We start from the raw sequence: 24,621 nt of genomic DNA, 5'->3' as shown, positions 1-24,621 counted from the left end.
TGAAGTCAATTGTTTCAGTTGTTTTAGAAGTGAAAATCTTTGACGTTCCTGTCTATTAGTATCTGTAAGTTTTCAAAATAATAGGCCAAGATCGTCATTTAAGGACAATGATTCATATGATGAGTCAATTTATGGTTTCTGTTGTATTGATAACAATGCTTAAATTGGAGGGAGAAAAGGCAGTTAAGGATTAATTTTAACGCTACTGACATGATTGTAATAGGCAAAAAATGCTTAGATTAGTAAAAAAAGTTTTATGTATCATTATTTCATCAGATGGCAGTATTTATGTGCATCCTATACATTTATAACCATTTTTCATCGGATTATATTTTCTATCTTTTCTTTGAAAAAATTAAAATAACAAAAATATCAAACTCCTAGGAAAATTCAAAACGGAAAGTCCTTTGTCAAATGGCAAAACCAAAAGCTCAAATATTCAAATTAATATGATATTCAGATGCGTTTTTTATGCTCAATGCGCTTGCAAAAGATCGCAAATTTAGATGCATGTATCCTTCAGGATAGATCTAAAAATGGAGATCTCCTCATAACTACAGAAACAATTTGATGTTATTTATTTGTGTACATTTGTTTTCTTCAAATCTATTTTGTTCTGACTTTTCTTCCTTTCTTCTTCTTGGGTTTGAGTTTCGTATTTAGGAACTCCATCCCCTGACGTTTAATGTCATCTCTAGACAGCAGACCATCATTATCTTGATCGTGATCGAAATGGAAATCATCGATGTCACTTCCGTCATCTGTCTCTAACCGGATCCGGATATTATCAGGCGGAAGTTTGTTTTCTAGATATGTGTGAAGCTACAAAGAAAATATTATATATAACAGTTTTGTAAATTAGGAATATTTTTTTTATAAAAAAAAAAACCATCTTGGTGGTGATATGACAATGTACACCTTGCTTGCCATTCATGCCTTCTGTACCATTGCTGATGTGAAATGATGTCAAACAATTAAACCTTTGGAACCAAGTATCGCGCTAGTGTTCATTATGTTATGTTTATGAGAAATAACAACTATTTTCTCGTACACTATAAAGATTTCCTACCTATTTCTTGTAGTTGATGGTTAATATAGTCGATCGTTTTGTTTTGTCAGTTTTGGTGACTTCCCCTTTTTGAATTTACCTTGGAGTTCGGTACTTTTATTTTAACATTTTTTATAGGTACAGTGAAAAAATAGTATTTCCTTCGCAAATATTGGGTGTCTGAATGGTCAAATATTGGTTGTTTAAATGGTCAAATATTGGTTGTCGGAATGGTACCAAAGCTGCAATATTCGATCAATATCTAACAAGAAATGATTTGCTGAGATAACTTTGCAACTACTTCATAAGATCTTGTCCATGCATACCGCCCTGGTTCTAACTACAATCTCTATTTACCACTTGTTTCGTCTTACTTTCATTTGTTGCCTTTGATTTCTTACTACTCTACAGTGGAACCTGTATTGGTCTCCCAAAAGGCATCAGCGAGAACACATAATGGCCCTTTTCTTGTAAAGTTAGGATTCTTTTTATTCTTTTGGAATTACCATAGCAAAAAAAAATAATTCAAACCCCGTTAGGAAAAATAGACCGGAAATGTCAGTCACCTTCTTGAACACTTTCAGTAATTAATCTGATATATCCGGTACTAGTACTTTTCCGGTTTTGATTCTGCATTTGTCACCATTCTGTTACTTAACTTCCAGATGGTTCCTTCATGTATGGACTGATATACCAATCTTACACAACCCATTTTTTTTCCAAACATAAACACAACGTTGTTGCACCATCTTTTTACATTTTGAAATAAATTTATACCTTAGCTGTTGAAAAAAACCAATGCCAGCAGAATATAAAAGGAAATTGCAGGCACCCTCCAGTCGATTGTAACTAGGTTAAGCATAAGAGACTGAACACGATTTCTAATGTCTAACTTGGTATTGTCGTCTGACTTTGCTTTTACTGTTCTTTGTTTTCTAATCTTCGAAATACTTCCAGTAGGATATAATATTATTATCCAAACAATCATGCGCCGCTATTAATCGGTTCTAAGTAAACAACATTTTGCCTGTATTTAAATTCACTCGATATCTTTCATTTATACCTGGTCTGTATTTGAAGTGTAGTTCATAAATTTATTTTTTCTTCTTCATATTTTCAAAAGTTTCCAGCATGAAACAACGTCTCTTGTCGACAACCGTCTTTGTCAGCCAGTACCAGCAAACAGTCCGTCCGTTCCATTTTCAAAGCTTGAGCGGGGGCATTCGTGTCCTCGAACACATTCTCCTTTTATTTTTCTAGCATTTCTAAAACGGTTGCAACTTTACTATTGTATATGTCCCCATGAGTGCTTTACTGGTCAATAAATAGTAATCAAAGTAAAATTACTTCGAAAAATACATTTAAAGGATAGAAAATACGCTCATGACCCATCGGTCTACTGAGCTTGAAAACATTAGTGAGTATTAAATTCGTGTTGAGACAGGTATTTATTCGTTGAAAATATACTAGTAAAGATTTAAAGGTTTGTGCAATGATACCGATAAAAGATATATACGAATAATATGGTAATTTCAAAACGATCAGATACATATTAAGTTTTAAATTCAGCCTGCATATCAATTGAAGGCATTTAAATTTCTAAATTCATATATTTAATATAGAAAACAGTGCTTTTTATCATTTTGTAAAATATTTTATGTTAATTTAAACCCAACGTGCAACCTGTCTTTAATTTTCTTTAAATTTCTTCCTCGGTATATGTGGTTTTAAAATGGTTAACCCTGGATGTAGAACCCAAATTAAGCATTTCAAAAGGTGTTAAAATGAAAAGGAATTCTGATCAAAACCATGTTTGTTTTTCATCATTCAAATAGAATGTTGAATAATGATAAGGTTCAGTTCCCATCTTACCTTGTGTTCATTTAAATTCACGGGAGACAACTCAGGTGTTTTCTTCCACAGTCCTAACCCTGTAAGCAATACCTCTAGCTTTCTTTGACAATTAGCAAGATCTTCTACTGGATCGGATTTCGAAAAATTGTGGTAAGGCTAAAATTGAAGTAAAGCCACGTTATTTTAGTTGACTCATACGAGTACCATTGTCATGTCATTTTGTTTAATTCTCAGTTGGTTATATGTTTTAATACAAACTGAGATTTCAACTCACACAAGCAATGTTGTCAATGTGTGTGTCCTTTCGATAATGACTTCTCATGTTCTTAAAATAAAATGGATTTCCAAACTTTATTTAATACTCTTGACAAAGGCCAATCCAGGAAATGGTCTTAAATGCAGCATATTTCTTTTTTATTCAGTCAAGAAAATTTTCAAAATCAATACTAGTATTAGATTTCGAACCAAGGGGGTAATACACTGTTACTGTCTAGAAACCAAATCCTTTTTACTAGTAATGCGTCAGCAGAAATAATAAGTTATTTACAAACATTGTTGGTCTTTTTATAACCCCACTTTCAGCAACCTTGGCTATACCATGAAGGCCATTTTTTCATTGGTTCAGGAAGTCCGAGTGCCCGACCTTTGACCTGAAAACTGAAAATCCTTACTAATTAAGGCCAGAGTCGAACCAAACTTCGCCACCAGCGGGGTTCAAACTCACCCGGCAATTGATCTCCGTAGATGAACTACTTAGACCACTTAGCCAATTTACAAACATCATTCTAAGACTGACGCCACCAATTTTTAAAATCCAATTCTGTGAAATATCTCAATTCTAGCGTTTAAAGGCTTCGTTTTTGATGGTACCGTTAAAGTTAAAGATGGTATGATATGGCTCTAAGACTCTTCTTGACACCCATTTTAAAGGCTGGGCTGAGTAGGAAGAATTTCAAAAACAATTATGCAAAATGTCCCGAAAAAGAAATGAACAGTAATAATCATTTATATATGCGTGATCTTTTTATTTGTACTTACCGGTTTCAGCCTGATTTCTTTAAGTTTCTCATACAACGTAGCGATACCAGATTGTAGATCGAGAAGAAGCTTGTCGTTGACAGCCATTTCAGACAGACAATCGTCTCTTGACGTCTCTTCCTTTTTAACATATTCTTGTACATCTTCGACCATTTTTCTTCCTCTAAATGTAGATATCAACAGATAGTTATATATAAAATATATATACAAAACTCGAGTGCCCGATACTGAATCCTTAAAATGCAAGTAGGAACTTAATTACTAGTAGTAATGAAAGGAATGTGTTTCAATGCAAACTCATTGGAATATATAATGGGATAAAAAGGCAAGAAAATAGTTTATATTTTACAAGGGCACGGAAAAATAAACAGATGACCTGAAAAGTCAGGCTTGGTTAAAAGGGACTAAAATAAAAACCGGGATTCAGACGCTCGGAAAGGATACCAGACACTAGAAGAGAATATCAGACGCTCGGGAAGAATACGATTGTCCTTCTATAGTTATTATAGTATACAAATGTGTAACTCGCCGAGTCTTAATCATACGAGACGAACATTTCTGAGATGCAAGGATTTCTGAAACACATACACGAGACAGTGACCCATCAATACGATAGACATCTAGCGGTCAACATACGGGCTTCAAGTAAGAGTGTTATGTTCTATAACACATTTGTACAATTTTTAAAAAATAAAATGATTATATATTGTACGAAACTGAAGATTTTAAAGCCTGGTTGTCCCTATGAAAGTTAACTTGGTTTCCACCAAAAACTTGTTCAAAGAATAAACTGCAATAAAATATAGTACTCTGATTTCGTTATCTCCATAAGAGCTCTTATAAAGAAATCAGAGTACTATATTTAAATTAGATTGTAGTAAAGTTAATCAGCATTAAGTTAGATGTGCAAAAGAGGAAGACGATATCGTTACCGAAACCATACGTCGGAAATAGAAAGACATTTTAGAATAGGAAACCATACGTCGGAAATAGAAAGACATTTTAGAATAGAAAACCATACGTCGGAAATAGAATGACATTTTAGAATAGAAAACCATACGTCGGAAATAGAAAGACATTTTAGAATAGAAAACCATACGTCGGAAATAGAAAGACATTTTAGAATAGAAAACCATACGTCGGAAATAGAAAGACATTTTAGAATAGAAAACCATACGTCAGAAATAGAATGACTTTTAGAATAGAAAACCATACGTCGGAAATAGAAAGACATTTTAGAATAGAAAACCATACGTCGGAAATAGAAAGACATTTTAGAATAGAAAACCATACGTCGGAAATAGAATGACATTTTAGAATAGAAAACCATACGTCGGAAATAGAAAGACATTTTAGAATAGAAAACCATACGTCGGAAATAGAAAGACATTTTAGAAAACGAACAGACAAACAACAGTCAACAAAACACTGAACGCAGGAATTAAGATTGAGAATGCGAACATCACCAAGATTGTGGGAGGGAACCCTGGTGTTCCGGTAGGACCAGTATGTCAGACCCAGTAGAAACATCCGTCGAAATCAACCTTTCTACAAGTGTTAATCCAGTAGCATCAGTTTAACACACACGACTTTCCATACTCTACGGATAGTACTATATATGAAAGCTTACTTAGCTATCTGCCGCTGACTTGTAAATTTGAGATCCTCAAAAATTACTCGTAAAGAAGTTTTTTCTTCCATTAATCTCTCTTTTGCATCTAATTTCTCTTGTTCTTGTTGTAAAATTCGGTGACGTGTATTATCTTGATTAGTTACTCGGAATACTATATCCTGAAAATAAAGAGATGAAGATGATAAAAAGTTAAAGTGATACTGAAAATACTGAAAATTACATCTTAAAGCATAACTAGAATATGCAGTAGTTGAAGGTAAGAAGCAAAGTCTATAGTTATATTCGTACCTATAAAATGAAATCATTAGCATGTCGAACAAATTAAAGATGGTTGCTAGCACCGGGTTTACGATTAGACATTGTTAGGACAGTGGTAAACCAGTAATTTTGAGCCACGCTTTTATCCGCTTTTACTTGCTGTGTATCGTGCAAATATCTCATTAAAAAGGCACCAATAAGCTTACATATTATTTTCTTTTCATCCTGGAATATGACTTTTTTTATATTCATCCGTTCATATAACCCCTTTACGACCCCATATTAACAGAAAAATTACTGCATTTTTACCAGTGCTAAGGGTCTGATAAGCACCGATGCAATTTTCAATCCGCTCTCCAACCCAATTTTAAGAACATGCGTGTGTAGATTTTTTTAATGAAAATTGAGTACTTTTGACATTTCAGCTTTCCTCATGCTTAAGTGGCTTACGAGGGTATTGTCTTGAACTCCTGTAGTTTCGCTTGTCTCAAAATTTTGTGAGTGTTTGCGAAAACAAATAATTCAAAAAGTGCACAGTTTGCTCGTACTTGATACTAGTGTTAGATTCAAGGAATGACTGTAATATTTTTTCTGTCTATGAAGATATAACATCAAAAATGTGGTGCACACTGAATAACCCGCGTAGCGTGTTATTTAAAAGTGTGCACCACATTTTTCAGGTTATTTCAAATAGACAAAAAAAGATTTTTTTACAGTAAGTCCTTATAATTTAATTCTAAATTCCATTTTTATGGAGTAAATCATGAAAAAACGTTGATGACGTCACGGTCACATGACAAAATTATGTCTATGAGCTGAGACAAAAAATTTTCCGCCTGTCAGAAGACGTGTTACATCCAAATTATCATATCATATCTGTTTGCAAGCAAAATAATTAAAAAAAACTTACATCCATATTAGACACGTGGATGGCTGATTTTATCTTTTCAAATGCATCTTCTAAGGTTAGTATCTTCTCCTGACGATCCTCCTTCTCTTGTTGTAATTTGATTGCCTTTGTATCTGTCAGAAAAATAAACACAGGATCAATAATATTTCGCTTTTTGATAAGAGCGTCAATCTAGAAAACAACTGTGAACATATCATTTGGAAACAACGTTTTTACATGCTGTTTTTGTAAAAAGTTCTGAATTTTCACTATAAATACGTTGAGCAACATCATTGTGTTCAACTTACTTTATTATTTTTATAATTTTGAAGCATGTAATTGACAGTAATCGAAAAGTAATGTAATTCTTTTTTATTACGTTTATTACAATTACACAAAAATCCTTCATTTGTCATTACATGTGTCAGTAATCATTCAATATGAAAATACACGGAAGTAATGTCAAATTTGACTTCACAATCTTAAAGAACAAAACAAGAAGAATTCAATGGAAAAAGAAGACTTTAACAGGGATACTTATAATATCCTCAAATATGAAATCAAACTTTAGTGTTTGAAACAGTTATATATTAGAAATAAATGGGGAATGTGTCCATGGGACACAGATGATGCTCCCGCTTGCATATAACGTTATAAAGGGACATAACTCAAGAACGTTAAAAAGTGACGCTACCCAAATTCGTATTTGATCTGAGTTTTGTGGCAATAAGCATTGTGTATAAGTTTTATAACATTTTGTTGAGGCAAACTTAAGTTAGAGAACGGAAACGAAAAATTCAGCAATTTTTCCATTTGTAAAGGGGCATAACTTTAGAACGGTAAAAGTGACGCCACCAAAATTCAAACTTGATCTCTGTTTTGTGCTAAAAAGAATTGTGTGTAAGATTCATAACGTCTGGTTGAGGCAAACTAAAGTCAGAGAACGGAAACGAAAAATTCAGCAAGTTTTCCATTTGTAAAGGGCAAAACTCTAGAATGGTATGAGTAACGCCACCGAAATTCAATCTCGATCTGTGTTTTGTGATAATAAGCATTGTGTATAAGTTCCATACAATTTGGTTGAGGCAAACCAAAGTAAGAGAACGGAAACGAAAAATTCAGTATTTTTTTCATTTGTAAAGGGGCATAACTCTACAACGGTAAAAGTGACGCCACCAAAATTCAAACTTGTTCATTGTGTATAAGTTTCATAACATTTGGTGGAGGCAAACTAAAGTTTGAGAACGGAAACCAATTTCGGGACGTACGGACGGACGGATGTACAGACGGACAAGGGTAAAACTTAATGCCCCCTCCGCTACGGCGGGGGTATAATATTGTTTTTGTTTGATTTGTTTGTTTGTTGTATGTTGTGTTTTGTGGCGCTTTTATTTATTTGTTTAATTGTTTGTTTTGTTTTGTTTTGTTTTTTGTTTGTTTGATTGTTTTTGGGGTTTTTTTTTCGTTGGAGGGGGAGGGTGTCTCAGTAGTAAATGTTGATACTAGCATTTCAAAATCGAAGTCTACTGCTCAAATATTGTTATAAGTTTTCTCTTCAAAAGAAATGCAGTAAGTAAATGACAATTTTTCTTAGCAACCTACATATTAAATTAAGTTTGTTTCATATCGAGACTTACTTCTAGAAACTGAGAATGAGGTAAAATTGAAAACTTAAAATTGAGAATGGAAATGGGGAATGTGTCAAAGAGACAACAACCCGACCATAGAACAGACAACAGCAGAAGGTCACCAACAGGTCTTCAATGCAGCGAGAAATTCCCGCACCCGGAGGCGTCCTTCAGCTGGCCCCTAAACAAATATATATACTAGTTCAGTGATAATGAACGCCATACTAAACTCCAAATTGTACACAAGAAACTAAAATTAAAAATAATACAAGACTGACAAAGGCTAGAGGCTCCTGACTTGGGACAGGCGCAAAAATGCGGCGGGGTTAAACATGTTTATGAGATCTCAACCCTCCCCCTATACCTCTAGCCAATGTAGAAAAGTAAACGCATAACAATACGCACATTAAAATTCAGTTCAAGAGAAGTCCGAGTCTGATGTCAGAAGATGTAACCAAAGAAAATAAACAAAATGACAATAAAACATAAATAACAACAGACTACTAGCAGTTAACTGACATGCCAGCTCCAGACTTCAATTAAACTGATAGAAAGATTATGTCTTCATCATATGAATATCAGGCACAATCCTTCCCGTTAGGGGTTTAGTATCATACCATCATAACATATATGAGAAGAACATAACCCGTGTCATGCCAACAACTGGTTTTTAAATAAATGTGTTTAGTGCCGATGCAAAGACCCTATAAGTGAATCAATATTAACGCCAAAATATGCAATCTTTAATGACCTGACAACAGTATCGTAACTATATCCCTTCTTAATAAGTCTATTTAAAGGTTTTGTTAGCTTCAGAGGTGAATACTGACATTTTTGTGCTTTATAAAGAATATTTCCATAAAAAATTGGATGTGAAATACCTGAACGTATAAGAAGTCTGCATGTTGAGCTATATTTACGAATGATGTCCTTATACCGATGATAAAATTTAGTAAATGTTTTGACTAGTTTGTGATATCGAAAACCCTGGTGTAATAATTTTTCAGTAATACATAAATTTCTCTCGTTAAAATCTAAAACATTGTAACATACACGAGCGAATCGTACAAGTTGAGATATATAAACACCGTAAGATGGTGACAAGGGAACGTCACCATCTAAAAATGGATAATTAACGATAGGAAATGAAAAATCACCTCTTTTATCATATATTTTAGTATTAAGCTTTCCGTTAATGATATAGATATCAAGATCGAGGAAAGGGCAGTGGTCATTGTTAGTATTAGCTTTATTTAAAGTAAGTTCAACAGGATAAATTTCTTTAGTATACATACTGAAGTCGTCATTATTGAGAGCCAAAATATCATCCAAATATCTAAAAGTATTATTAAATTTGTGTATCAGATGTTGTTTCAAAGGGTCTTTGCTGATTTTTGTCATAAATTGTAACTCATAGCAATACAAAAAAGGTCCGCAATAAGTGGTGCACAGTTAGTCCCCATTGGAACTCCGATAACCTGACGATATACGGAATCTCCAAAGCGAACAAAAATGTTATCTAGTAAAAATTCAAGGGCATATATAGTATCAAAGCATGTCCAATTGACATAGTTTTTTTTGTTTATTGCTACTAAAAAATGACCTAAAAGAGTTTGAACATATATATTCACATTCTGACTTTTTAAATGCCCATTTAATTAGGTGTGTGAATTTTTTCTTAATGAGAAAGTGATGCAATGTGGTATATAGGGTAGAGAAATCAAAACTTTGAACAGATTCAAAATCACCAATATATGGATGCAATTTATCAAGTACTTCCAACGAGTTCTTGACACTCCAAAAGTAATTAATTCCACTATTTTCGAAGGCCTTATTTGAACAATTTATTATCAGATTTTTGATTGTACCAAGTGTACCGGTAAGAAGAATAGACAATTTAGTAGTGGAACAATGGCTTGAAGACGAAATGAATCTATATTTGTAAGGTGTTTTGTGTAGCTTCGGAAGCCAATACATAGTTGGGATTTTCATTGTATTTGGTTCTGTTTGTAAAGCGGTAGCTAAAAGTTTATGTTTGTTACAGATGTCGTTTTCTGAAAATGGAGTCAGTTGGAATGTTGGTGAATTGGTGATTTCTTTTTTCAGAACCTCAATGTAAAATTTACGTCAAACAATAATAATATTATTAGCAGCTTTAACTTAGACGACAAAAGATTATTGCACTTTTCTCATTGTAAACTTTCCATTTCTATGTAGCAACATTCCTACAGCGCCTTCATATAAGAGTATATTTCTCCCCGTTGATATAATATTCCAGAGATAATGTATCATATCATAATCATGATTTCCCAATGGTAAAGTTGGATACATCCGTTTTAAAGTTTAAAAGACGTCATTATGATTTGATTAACCGTTATGGCGGAATATTTGTGGATATGTTCCAATCGTCCTAGCTACAATCCCGCCCCTTTTTCCCCGTTTGTGACATCACCGTTTGCGACTCATCACCGAATGTTTACTTGCGATGAGAAACATGACGGGTGCCACTAGTGGAGCATAATTTCCTCATCCTCCTAGAGCAACTGGCCTTGCAGTCATAAACATTTTGAGCATGATTATCATACTCAGACTCCGAATTCAACCAATCAAAATACTGGATTTGATGTTTCGAGCACAACTTTTGTACTCGGAGTACTGAGTAAAGTTGCATGACCGAGGGCCCTGAGATAATTATCCTCAAAGAGCAACTGAGATCATTATCCTCCCAGAGCACCTGAGATCATTATCCTCCCAGAGCACCAGAGATAATTATCCTCTCAGAGCACCTGAGATCATTATCCTCCCAGAGCACCTGCGATCATAATCCTCCCAGAGCACCTGAGATCATTATCCTCCCAAAGCACCTGAGATCATTAACTGTTATTGGTTGGGTTCATATTGCTCCGTATTTAGTTTTGACTATTCCGTCACGTTTACCGTTGTAGAGTTATGCCCCTTTACATAGTTAGTTTTCTGTGTAGCGTTTTGTAGACTGGTGTTTGTCGTTTTTGGTCATGGTAATTCCTGGTTTTCATCGACTAGTTGTTTTGTCTCCTTGGTATCTTCTGTCTTCTTATAGTCCACACGAATTATTTATTTCTTAATACAGTTTAAATATTTCGAATTTCCAAAAACTATTCTGTTGTTTTTTCTTTGTTATGAGACATGGGATATTCTTCTAATTTTTACAAATTCTGATTAATCACAATGAAGTTAAAGGTGTTTTTATACAACAATTCTGACATACATATTAAAGGTTATATTTGATTTATTTATGATGTTCATATCATATCCACTTTGCATCAAACTACCATTGTTAAATCTAAATTTAACCTTAATTTTTACCAATTGCTAATTGTCATCATTCAACAATGAAATTTTGGCATACATGTACATGTCAAGTTGTTCGCATTTTGACGTGTTTATGTTCATACATGTATCCGATCCACTTAACCTAAATAACCTAAAACAATTAACTGTTTTACAAGTTCCTGAATTATAATCATTCTATGAAATTGATGTCGCCCAATCATCCTTCCTAAAAGGATTTGATCATAATGTTTCCGTAATAGTTATTCCATGTGCAAGATCATCCCGACGGCCGGAGGCCGGAGGGTGATCTTACACTGACACACCAAGTCCGAATGGGATTACTATTTTACATCCCAGCTGTTCTAGATTATATAAAAAAACCATTGAAAACAACACAAATGTTCAGTAATTAAAAAGTTGTATCAATCTTTTAGGGAAACACCTAAACATAAAAGATGATTAAATACTGCGAAATAAACGATCACATTAGGATTTTCGAAAACACTTAGGATGTCCGTAAGTTGAAAACAACTTGTCCGTAACTTTTTTCATTATACCAATAGGGATGTCCGTAACTTTAACGCGATGTCCGTAACTTTAACGGGATGTCCGTAACTTTTTTCATTATACCAATAGAAATGTCCGTAACTTTAACAGGATGTCCGTAACTTTAACATGATGTCCGTAACCTGGGACATAATATATTATAGTATAATAGTCCCAGCTGTAACTTTCAAAGAATCGATATTCATGGATGTAATAATTAAACATATTATAGAAATTGCATCGAATATATAATCAGAAATAAAGTAGATTTCTAGTATGATATAATTCTTTTGTGATTTCCATGATTTCTGGTATTGTACCCAGCTAATTAACTAGATTTTTCTTTTAAATTACATGTGTTAGTTTATCTAGTGACATAGATACCATGTGTATCACTCAATCAGCCAACACAATGGAACTTCAAAATTTAGCATAAGGAAACAAGTTTTGGACGAAAAATCAGGACATGCAGCTTATAAATCTCACCACTTCCCACTGGAGATATCACAAAGTTCAGATCAAATTACTCAAGGCTTTAAACCATACATTAAAAGTGAATATACGAAAATCATCTTTAAGAGAACAAGTTCAGATGTCAATCCTGAGCGGAAATACATAGACGGAGCTGTCCAGACCCCTGAAGAAGATACTTACGCTTTGATAGCAAGTGTTATTGAATCCCTGAGATCAATGAAACGTTTAGAAGATTTTAAATCTACCTTAATTGCTGTTATAAACGGACACCTGTTCAACAACTTGGCTTCCATTTACTTTAAGATGTTGGCATTTTTTTTTCATAACACTAGGTATAGTGGATACCATACTTTTTTGGCTAACAATTCGGAAATTATTTAAAGGAAAAGGTATCAATTTTGCCCGCGGCTAAAGTGCCAAGGACTCAAACAGTGAACAATCTATAAAGCCAGAAGATAAATTTCGCCGTACCATCAGATCTTGTTTTATGTAAACACTCTGCAAAGTATACTTTGGATGCTGCTAACCAGGTTTACTGGATTAATCTATCAACATATTATCCGAAAATCGGGAATAAATTGGAAAAAAACAACGGTAAATCCGTAAAACTCGGGTCTGGTTTTTTACAGCTATGTTCTCTTTTCTCTTCGTATTTTGACGTATATCGTAAAAGTATAAAACTATGTAATAAATACGGGATTTGATAGTGTTTATTGTCCTTTAATTGTTGAAATTATCAATCTTACAATTTAGAAAACAAAAGTTACCCACATTCGAAAATAAAGTTACGGACCGTCTGATTAGTTTTGACCATAAAGTTACGGACATCTTATGCATTTTTTAAAGTTGGCCTTGCGCTAAAATGAACTCAAAATTAACAAATTTATGTAAGTAAGTAGTCTTTATTTTTTTAAGTAAGTAATCTTTATTTAAAGTCGGGTTGCATATATACATAATAACAAGGAACATGAGCTCTTAAGAGCTCTTTAACCGACTGATATGGTAATAAGTGATTTCTTTATTCAAGAATCCTATAAATATTTACATAGTGCATGAAAAACGTCGCAAAAAGTAGATTTTGTATCAATTATATATCAACGAGTTTAGAGACCACCATCTTGGGCTGTGGGTAACTTAAGTTACCCACAGCCGTTTAAGCACAGTGATATTACTATATAGTATATACCCTTTATGAGCCCCGGATACAATGTTTAAATATGCTAAATTAACTGAGAGTTTTCATCCAGTCGTCCTAGTGTAGCGCTATGAATCGTAGGTCTATATGCTTAAGGTCTTGAGTTCGATTCCCAGCATAGACACTGGATTTTATCTACATAAATTTTGATAGTTAGTTTTTTCCATGAGAATATTTCTTAGTTGTATTGTGGATTTGACATTCCCGCCAAAATGTTACAGAACAAAGGAAAGCATACAGAACAAAGGAAAGCATGCAGAACAAAGAAACGCAAGCTAGGGTGGTCTGGTAGGGATGATCCGGCTCAGATCACCCCTGGTAGAACAAAGGAGCTGGGATGTAAGCGCTGGTGACCAGAAATGAAAGTTTGTGATAACATGAATAAACTCAACATAGATACAAGGATTAAAATTTTGTACGCCAGACGCGTGTTTCGTATACAAAAGACTCATCAGTGACGATCGAATCAAAAAAGTTTAAAAAAAAAGTAAAATAAAGTACGAAGTTGAAGAGCATTGAGGACCCAAAATTCCAAAGGTTTTGTAAAATACAGCTAAGGTAATCTACTCAAGGACCAATAAATATATGTATCTTGTCCCCTAGTAGTTTCAGAGAAGATCATCTTAAAAAATGTGAAAAGTTGAAGAACAGACAAGCCACAGACGACATTAATAGCCTAGAATAAATAAATAACATAAAATAATTAAACAGGTAAGAACGTAAGACAAGAACATACAAAACTTACCACCTGCAGTATCTGTAACGTACGCAACCTTTGCCTGTAAATAAACATATTTGTGGTATATAGATATATCTAAATTCTCACCTATCCCTTCCTTACATTAAGCATTTGCTTACTTCGCATCGTTTTTTTCATTCATTTCAGTTTTTTTTCGATTTACCAACTCTTCTTCTTGGTATTTATTTGTTTTGCATAATATTGTTCAAAATTAAAATATATTTTATAATTTTGAACATTGTGATATCTTGATAATTCCAAGCCGCTTGTTCCTATAAATGTATGGTCTTTTAATCTATTGTTGTCCGTAGAGAAGTTTTGAAATGGTCAGCAGTGATCAAACTGACAGAAAAAAAAATGAACGAAAATGAAACAAGAACTCAAAACAAAAAATAGACTTGAACAAACTCCTAATTAAAACCGGATGTGACCTCTGGTGCTCCAAAAGGTTAAAGCACCCTGTTCACTCCTTACCAGATTGTAAATGATTGATTACATTCTTCGAGTTATACTCACCCTTCTTTCTGTTCTGTCAGTAGGCTCCTTACGTCTCTCCACCTCCTTTTTGGTAACATTAAGCTGTTGATCTCGCGCTCTTCTTGCTTGATACATTTCTCTCTCCATTTTCATTAAGTCTCTCTGTAAAATGTTAGATGAACAATTAAAGAAAGTCTACGATGAACCTATATATATAGAGCTAATTTCAAATAAACTAGCACGATGGCGAATTGTCGTGTGAACTCTTTAAAAATGTATCCCTCTCGCATGTATGTTTTTTTTAATTCTATATTCACTAGTGCTTTTGCACTGTAACTTACTCTGGTGTCATCGCTACTTTTAACTGCCTTCTCGTTCATTAGTTTGAGTACATCTAATTCTGTGCTAGCATCACGAAAGATTTCCTCCAGTACGTTTAGTCTAGCTGGATACAATCTACATTCCTAAAAGAAAAGCACAAAACCTCAAGTTAGCAATCGGTTTTATTATAGAATCGCAACAGAAAATCCTGCAAAAGTTCGTCTTTTTCAGAAATCTAATGCATTCTGGGTAATATTTTCAAAAGCATACTCCAAACGTTGGGATTTGATAACAAGAGAACATACGCTGAAATTTCTCGCCTGCTTTAACATAACCATGATTGATTTGATGTTGAAAGACCCCTTGAAAGTTTTAAAAATAAAGGTTTCTACTACAAGTATCACATAAACTTACCAATGATCGATGACAATTAGGTCGAGGTCAAATAAAACATGTCAGACAGACATGTACACCTTACAATCATTACATGCACCAAATCAAGTTGACCTATCGATTATTTTATCTGAGAAACAGACTTAACCAGGAAAACTTGTTATTGACCAATTAACCATGAAAATGAACCTTGCCACACAGACATGTAAAATTTACAATCATTCCATACACCAAATACTATTAACCAACTAATTTTCGCGAGCGATTTATTCTCGCAACTTTCACAGTGGAAAATAACGCGAATATAAAATGTTGCGAATATATAACACATGGGTCTTTCCTTATATCAATACATCAAGAAATTTCGAAAACCGCGGCGAAGTTAAATCACCGTAAAGTTGGCTGAGCATGGCTACACGCGAAATAAATTATCCGCGAAAATAAGTTGGTAATCAGTTTAGTTAACCTATCATTATAGTATCTGAGAAGAAGACCAAACCACAGAAAATTGACATTGACCAATGAACCATTAAATTGATGTCAAGGACAAATGATTCCTGCCGGACATACATTTACACCTTACAATCATTCCATACACCAAAAATAGTTGATATGGCTTATAGTATTTTAAAAACAAACCAAAATACAAAAACTTAACACTGACCAATAAACGATAAAATTGAGGTCAATTTCAGATGAAATCTGCCAGACTGACATGTACTCCTCACAATCATTCAATATACACCACATATAAAATTGAGCATAGAAACGGGGAATGCGTCAAAGATACAACAACCCGATCAAAGAATAGAAAACAGCACACGGCTACCAATGGATCTTCAACACAGCGATATAGTTGACTTACTTTTTATAGTAATTGAGAAATGGACCTGAAGACGTAATTTTAACCTTGATCACTGATCCGTGAAATGAGGTCGAGAACGGGTGAACCCTGTCTGACTGACATGAAGACATTACAAGGAATCCATATATCAAATAAAGCTATCATATTACTCATGATGAATGCGGAATTCACATGACAAAAAAAAATTACGTAACTGAGCCATGAAAAAGATGTCAAGGACAATGGACATATGACAGACGGAAACTTCGTAACATAAAGTATCTGCATACACGGTATGAAGCATCCAGGTCGTCTACTTTCCGAAATATAAAGCTTTGTACAAATAGTTTACGTCGCCGCCGCCGGATAGTATAATCCCTATGTCTAGCATTCTGGGAGATTTTATCGCAGGCGAGACAAAAACGTCATTAACAATGGAAAACATTGACGTGAAAAGTAAAATAACAAAAATGCCGAACTTCAAGGATAATTCAAAACGGAAACCCTTTATCAAATGGCAAAATCAAAAGCTCAAACACATCAAACGACTGGAAAACAACTGTCATATTCCTGACTTGGTACAGGCATTTCCTTGTGTAGAAAATGGTGGATTAAACTTGGTTTTATAGAGCTCTAGCTAAACCTCTCACTTGTATGACATTTGCATAGAATTCCACTATATTGACAACAATGTGTGAGCAAAACAAACAGACATAATCGGTAAATTCAAAAGTTCAAACACATCAAACGAATAGAAAACGAATTGACTTTATTTTCATGTTGGAGTACGAATTATGAAATTACCCATAGTCCTTTAGTTTATGAAACGAGAAGATGGCTTGGGTGCAGAAATCGGGAAAGATAAAGGTTGATTGGAGTATGGGTATATGGTCACCTGGACGATTTCTCCCGTACGGCAATAAAACTCATGCTTGAGTTGCCGTTTTAGCTGTGTGAAAAGTATAAGTAAGAGTCACAAATTGGAATTTTCTTATTTGCCTCTAAAACTGTTGAAAAATGAAGTCACAGGAAAAAAAAGAAATGGCCTTTTATAAAACCAACAGAAAAAATAGCGTCTAAATGACTAAAGCAATGAAAGATTTGTCGATGTTTTTTTTTTGATTGGTGTAGAAATTTGTTTGATGATTGAAACGTGCTTCATATAGTTAAAACCATAATATGAACTAATGGTTTACTTTTATAAATTTTGACTTGGATGGAGAGTTGTCTCATTGGCACTCATACCACATCTTCTTATATCTAATTATGAACTCAATTTTCTTATTCCAGATTTCTAAAAAAAAGTATCATAATATTAGCTACGTCAATTATAATTATAAAATGTTGATCAAGACTTTTTTGGACGATTCGGAGCTTAGTCGAATTTCACGAAGAATTTGACAAAAAAAATCATTGAATCAGCATAACGTTCAAATTACCTCTTGCATGTGTGTCATTATTTCCTCGTACCTCCTCGTTATATTTCTGGCGGCCTCATATTTAATACCAGCTTTATCCATCTCATTCTGTAATCGTCTTATAACCTGAAATGACACGATGACTAATTTCAAAAATGATTTTTAATCCAAAACCAACAAAAAAAAGCAATTATCATACTACTGCAGAATACAAGGACGTCGAAAGCAGAAATTCACTTCTTAACGCCACGTATGTTAGAGTTGGTTTTTTTTTCTAGTATGCTCGGACAACTTTGCAGAACCTGCATTCTGGATTTATTGTTAAATTGTTATGGACTCGACTATAGCACTAGACATCAAGCAATAAATCCGTTCTTGAAAATCAATCGATTAATGTGTTTTTCGTGTATAAAGGTTTAGGAAATTCTAAATATTAAACCTAAACATTAATCTCGGATTATTATTTAATCTCTGCTCTTGAAACTAATGCTATGTTCTTGAGAATCGTATAAGTATAAGCAAAGAGTAAGGAACAAGTTGATTGGTCAGTATTACGTGACCTTCAATTGCCTCTGACATTTGAAATCTTTATTGCCGAATATGTGACCTAAGGTCGAAAAAGACTTAAGGTGTATGTTTGATGTGTCGCAATAAAAGTTATGATCTAGATACTCTTAACTTTTTTTTTTCGTGTTTCATGTTGATTAACCATATAAAGCATGAGGAAGAAGGAACGTGTAATTTGGTATTGTATTGGATCAAAATCTTTCACTTCACCCTGACTTGATATCTGATTACTATATAAGAGAATATTATAAATAAATCATGTTTTTTACTCCAAGTCGCATGCTTTGTCCATTTTTGGTTTTGTCGTACTTGACAGATTGCTGTGACTCATTTATATCTGTATGTTCCTAATTCCATATTTGGTAAAAACAAACACTGGTATAAATTCACCTGTTTTCTTTCTAGATCAAAATCTTGTGTATTAACAAGCCTCATCTGCCTAAGAGTAGATTGCAGTTCCTTTAGTCGATCTCTTTTTATGTCTGCCTCATGTTTGATGGTATTACGCCGTTTACTAGCCTCACACACTTTCTGATCCATCGTTTTTACAGCACCCTGGAATACGACATAGACGATTCATCATATTTTCTTGAACTTAAAACCTTAATTGGGGTTCTTTTGTTTGTATTTATATATATTTTTTTTAATACACTACGTTAGTTTTCTGGAGATCATTTGAAAAAATGATTGCAAGATTAAAAAATAACAAATTTTAAACGGAGAGGGATAGAAAAAGAAAAAAATATATTATACATTGCATAAAACGGACTTATCAAAATATAGATGCTACTTACTTTAGTTTTCAAAAGTAGTGATGCGACAAGCGTGCCAAATTTCAAATACTTTTTCAACTTAATTACTTTCGAGTAGTGCAATAATTCAATATATATGCCTATATTCATGTGAGTTTAGGCTTTTTCTTTCTTGTTTTAACAGCTATATAGTTACCTCGACGGTATATCGCTGCATCGAAAGAAGTTCTTCTTTCCGATTTTGGAATACAGACTGTATAACTTTTTCATCGCCCTGCAAACACATATGTATAGTTTCCGTTGTTACGACTGACCACGTGCGACTGACTATACCAGAAAAAGACTACCAATGGCAATTGAAAAAAGAAAGATACACAAACAAAAATCGTCTAATGAAAACATTAACTAGCATTTGGTAAGAAAGCTTGGTCATTCAGATTTTACTTTTTCTTTTGTTTATTTTATTGTTGTTGTTGTTGTTGTTCCTCAGGAAATTATTCTTGGTACTCATTTGCAGATAAATTTTTTAAAGATATGAAAGTAAACCCAGAAAATCACTCAAATATTAATGTACCTTTTAAACAATCAAAAAAGTGTTAAAACGTAATATTAAAAAGTTTGTTTCAGAGGAATATGAAAAAAACTATACTTTAAATAAACTTTCAAAGATTCCTCATCCAAACTTTGTCTTAATGAGAAATTAAAAATTAATTGTCAGTCTGAGGAATATTTAATTTGCAATAATTTTATACATAGGTAGTTACTCTCAAAATGTATACTTAGTGATCATTCCCTAGGCATTGAATTTGGTGACAAACAAACAATCACGGCGCCCAAAATGAGTAGAATAATTACAATATAATTTATAAACATAATATAAAAGTAAATTAAAAATAGGTTAAACAAAGTACATAATATGATTAATTTTGATTTAATTGATTAACATATAATATATCTAAGGAACTGAAATAGATACAGAAACATTCCAAGAGCACAAAGATTATGTAAAAAATGTGGAGTTCTAGATGACGAATTTCATTTCTTTTTGTATTGTGACATTAACATAGCATTGCGTTCATTTTTTTGTTTTTGCTTATCTAAAAGACTATGTACCATTATTTCAATATCTTGATGCATTTAATAAACTAAAACACATTCTTAAACCCACCCCTGAACTTGTTTGTCATTTTGGAGTCTTCATTAAGCAGTCTTTAGAACTGAGGGGGTCAGACCCATGTCAGACAAGTTTATAATAGTGTTTTGTACATAAATTTGTAAATTGAACTCTTCCGTAAAATATGCTCTATTGTATTGTATTGTATTGCATTGTATTGTATTTATTTGCATCATTGTTTGTTTGTATTTCTTGACCCTTATGGGTGTAATTTTGCAATAAAGATTTATTTGTAATCTTTTTTTTTTTATTATTGTTCTTTTTTGGAGGGTGGGGGGCTGGGGTGTAAGCTTTTGTTGTTAAAGTCTCTGTCTAATGGATATGTGTTCCATACCTGCTTTAATTTATATTCATGTTGCCTTTGTAAAATGATAAATTTGTTCCAGACAAATTCCCGGCCTTTTTAATGTTTCTATTTTTGAAAGGGGCTTTGGATCTGTTTTATTTTGTGTATTTTACAATTTCTCTATTACTGATTGTTTTGATTTACTAATGTATGCTTTTTTTTCATTTTAACTTACATTTATACTCTTCGCAATAGTTACACGCTTCTTCTTATTTTCTGCTCTAAGTTTTGCAATTAATCGTTCATTTAAGATTTTCCTCTCTTCAGAGCTTTCAAAAAACGCACGCGCATCTCTTTCTGAAATGAAAAGGACATTATGATTTCTAGTTTGCATTTTTAAATTTATAAGGTACACGGATACCAGTTTTCAAAGAAATTGACTCTTAAAACTTACACACATTTTCTTCTTTTATAATCTTTACCTTCTTATATATTTGAAATAAATTTGAAATACTAGTTTAATTTCTGGCGAAGGATCAAAGTTACCTTTTAGATGGAGTTTTCCACGAAGTTCGTCTATCTGCTCCTGTTGAGTCCACGCAGACATAACCACAGAATTCCTGATATCCGGTCTCGGCATCGCTACTGAAAAGAAAATTAAAGCAGTCCACAGCTTTGACTGATATAGTTAATTTATTTTGCAGTGATCAGTTAAAGTATAAATTATGTCTTGATACTCCACTTGATCCCTTAACCCTATAATTATTCGTACACTAACCCTTTCCCTAAAACCAACCTTGAACAACTCTGACCTAACCATAACCATAAATGAATCTCAACCCTAAAGAGAGCAAGGACCCCTATGTAAAAGAAAGTCAAACATGTTTTACTTATACTAACGTAAATTGAAAAGATATTTGTAATGTAATTTCAACTCTTTATTTGTCATTTTCTGAAACAAATTATTGCCTCTGGCTGTTAATGACGTCTTTACACTAAATCCATTGGATATTGGATGAGTACTGATTGATATTAGTTGTTATTGGCTTTGAATTAGCTGTCAGTAACTGCGAGTACTCTCAGATCTGTACTGACGTTTTACACTAAATCCATTGGATGTTGGATGTGCACTGATTGATATTTTAGTCTTAGATGCATGATTTTTTTCATTAGTTGTTATTGGCTTTGAACTAGCTGTCAGTAACTGCGAGTACTCTCAGAACTGTACTTAGTGTCTTTTTATTGTGGGGATGTATAAGTACCCTGCCAATAGATATAAGAAGATGTGGTATGAGTGCCATTGAGACAACTCTCCATCCAAGTCAAAATTTATAAAAGTAAAATTTTATAGGTCAAAGTACGGTCTTCAACACGGAGCCTTTGCTCACACCGAACAGTAAGCTATAAAGGGCCCCAAAAATTACTAGTGTAAAACCATTCAAACGGGAAAACCAACGGTCTAATCTATATAAAAAACGAGAAACGAGAAACATTTACACATCAACAAACGACAACTACTGAACATCAGATTCCTGACTTAGGACAGGTGAAAACAAATGCAGCGGGTTTAAACGTTTTAATGGTACCAAACCTTCACCCTTTTTCTGAAATAATAGTGTAACATCGCAACATAGAAAGACACACTATAAAATATCAACTGAAATAGCTTAACTCAATCAAAGGACATATTAACACCAGTGAACAAGTCCACTCTGTGTTAGATGTATTTCTTCTTTGTATCGATCTGATGAGTTAAGCCCTTTTCAAGTGGGTCTCCTTGGGGTCTAAGCGTGTCGCGGGATTGGCCGATTTTGGTAAACGTGACACGTGAAAGTCAAATTATTGTGCGTGTAAACGGGAAACGAAGTCGAGCGGGACACGTGAAATTACCAAAAAATTAGCAGGGAATCCGGGAAAATCATAATTGTATTAAGCATGAAATCATAATTTGTTGTCAAAAGTAGTGGTTACTTGTTTGTATGTACGGTTTACAATCATCGAAATTCCGTTAATGAATTCTGCATTTCGAAAACTGTATTCCGAAATGTTTTCTGTACATAATACCTCATTATAAAAAGAACAACAAGATCCAGTCAAATAGACCAAATATCAAGAGGTGCGTTGCAGGATTCTTCTGTTGAGAAGTCTGATTTTTCATTCTGAAAGTAATAAAGACCGGGTCGGGCGGATCCGTACAACAATTCATTTTGAAAATGTAGCGTTATTTAATCTTGGTCTCAGTAAAAAATATACATGTACTTCCATTCAATTCAATACTTTAAAACACAAAATACGCACAATAACGGACAAAAGACATACACATGTGCAATACAATATACACAACCAAATATATAAACATATTTCACCATTTTTCATTGACACATTTTGGCAATATCTTTAAGGTCCCTTCCGTGAAAAACTAATTGCTGTGCCCAAGAAATATTGAAGAAATTCAAAAACAAAATTTATGTTTTGCAAACTTGGCATGGATAGTAAGTATATAATTCTGGAGTGGATTCAAGAGGTAAGGCGGTCATTTTTTCTGGAATTTATTTTTGTTCATTTAGGGGCATTTTTGTCAAGTTTTGCCTCTCCCGCTTTGGCCAAAATGTAGCTGTTTTTTATGACAGCTTTTCTCCGATAAATGAAAGATGGTCGTATTCATGAAAACGATTGAGGACAAGTGAAGCATACCGACAGGAGGGGTCAAAATCATAATCAATTAATATGGCAAAACAAGTGTATATAAAAAAAATAACTAAGAAACAAACATAGACCTACAGCATGGAAAACGAGAAGACCATAAAACCAAGAATAACATCAGCTGTTCCGGAAGAGTAAGCATCCTCTGCCAGACGTGTGGCACCTGTCGTGATGTCTAAATTCTCAAAGAAAATATTAAGCACATTAGGGGTACAATGACGCATTTGGGAATCAAAAATCTTGGGGCCCTATAGCAACACGTCAGACATGAGAAAATATAGTATTTCATATTGAGGCAAAATTGTATTGCTGGCAAAACTAAGAGAGCAACAAACACTATTTTCATTACTAAAACAGAATTTATATTCCAATATGTTTCAAATATTAAACTATTATTTCTCCGCTGGCAAAAATTAATAAGAATTCAAATATTGAAATATTTTGTTTCTAGTTATGTTGTCGATATGTAGCATGTCTTTGCTTAATAAATTGTGAATCACAACTTCTTAAAATGCCTTGCTACGAAGTTTTGGTTTGCATATAGCAACCTCATAATAAGTATCAGTAATAAGTTTGGTTAAAACATCATATTGTGTATTGATTTGACAAACATATGATTGAACTCCGATGAATAGCTTCATTGAAAGTTGAATGCTGACACTGAATCCAGGTCATAGATTTTAGTCAATGTCATATGATACTATTTTTCGATAAAAAAAACAGTCAGAATTGCTACCTTAATTAAAAAAAAACATTGAGTTAATGTTGAAGTTTTTACGTCATGCCGAATTTCCTATAGTTAGTCATTTGTCGACTTGATTTCAACGTTTAATGTTGCTGTGAATACGTAACTCTTCGGGTCGCCCTTTCATAATTGGACTTCACACAAAATTATAAAAACAATTATGAAATAGCGACCTTAAGGGCTTCGTATTCGCAGCTACATTGAATTCTTACATTTCTTCATCTTTAAAGCAGCCACAAAAGATGCAAATATATCAAATCTAAATAAGATATAGGTCCAAGCATGTAAGTATTATATTGTCAATATAATACTTACATGGTCCAAGTG

General features: G+C 33.5%; 1 protein-coding gene across 1 annotated transcript; it reads right to left on the bottom strand.

Annotated features, from left to right (window-relative positions):
* Nucleotides 1-578: 578 nt before the first annotated feature.
* On the bottom strand, nt 579-21,486 carry LOC127729180 (outer dynein arm-docking complex subunit 3-like). Its single transcript, XM_052236870.1, has 13 exons — nt 21,393-21,486; nt 21,082-21,203; nt 19,583-19,660; nt 19,025-19,189; nt 18,089-18,193; nt 15,433-15,555; nt 15,131-15,253; nt 14,621-14,654; nt 6,742-6,854; nt 5,571-5,731; nt 3,941-4,103; nt 2,921-3,058; nt 579-822 (listed from the first exon to the last, which is right to left on the bottom strand). Exons 1-13 carry the CDS (start codon nt 21,484-21,486, stop codon nt 607-609), a joined length of 1,635 nt encoding a protein of 544 aa, XP_052092830.1. The 3' UTR covers nt 579-606.
* Between the last annotated feature and the right edge of the window lie 3,135 nt (nt 21,487-24,621).

This window comes from Mytilus californianus, unplaced genomic scaffold (genome assembly GCF_021869535.1).
Source record: "Mytilus californianus isolate M0D057914Y unplaced genomic scaffold, xbMytCali1.0.p SCAF_2, whole genome shotgun sequence".
Classification (NCBI taxonomy): domain Eukaryota; kingdom Metazoa; phylum Mollusca; class Bivalvia; order Mytilida; family Mytilidae; genus Mytilus; species Mytilus californianus.
Note: the sequence above shows the minus strand (reverse complement) of the source record. Positions and strands in the feature narration are given on the sequence as shown.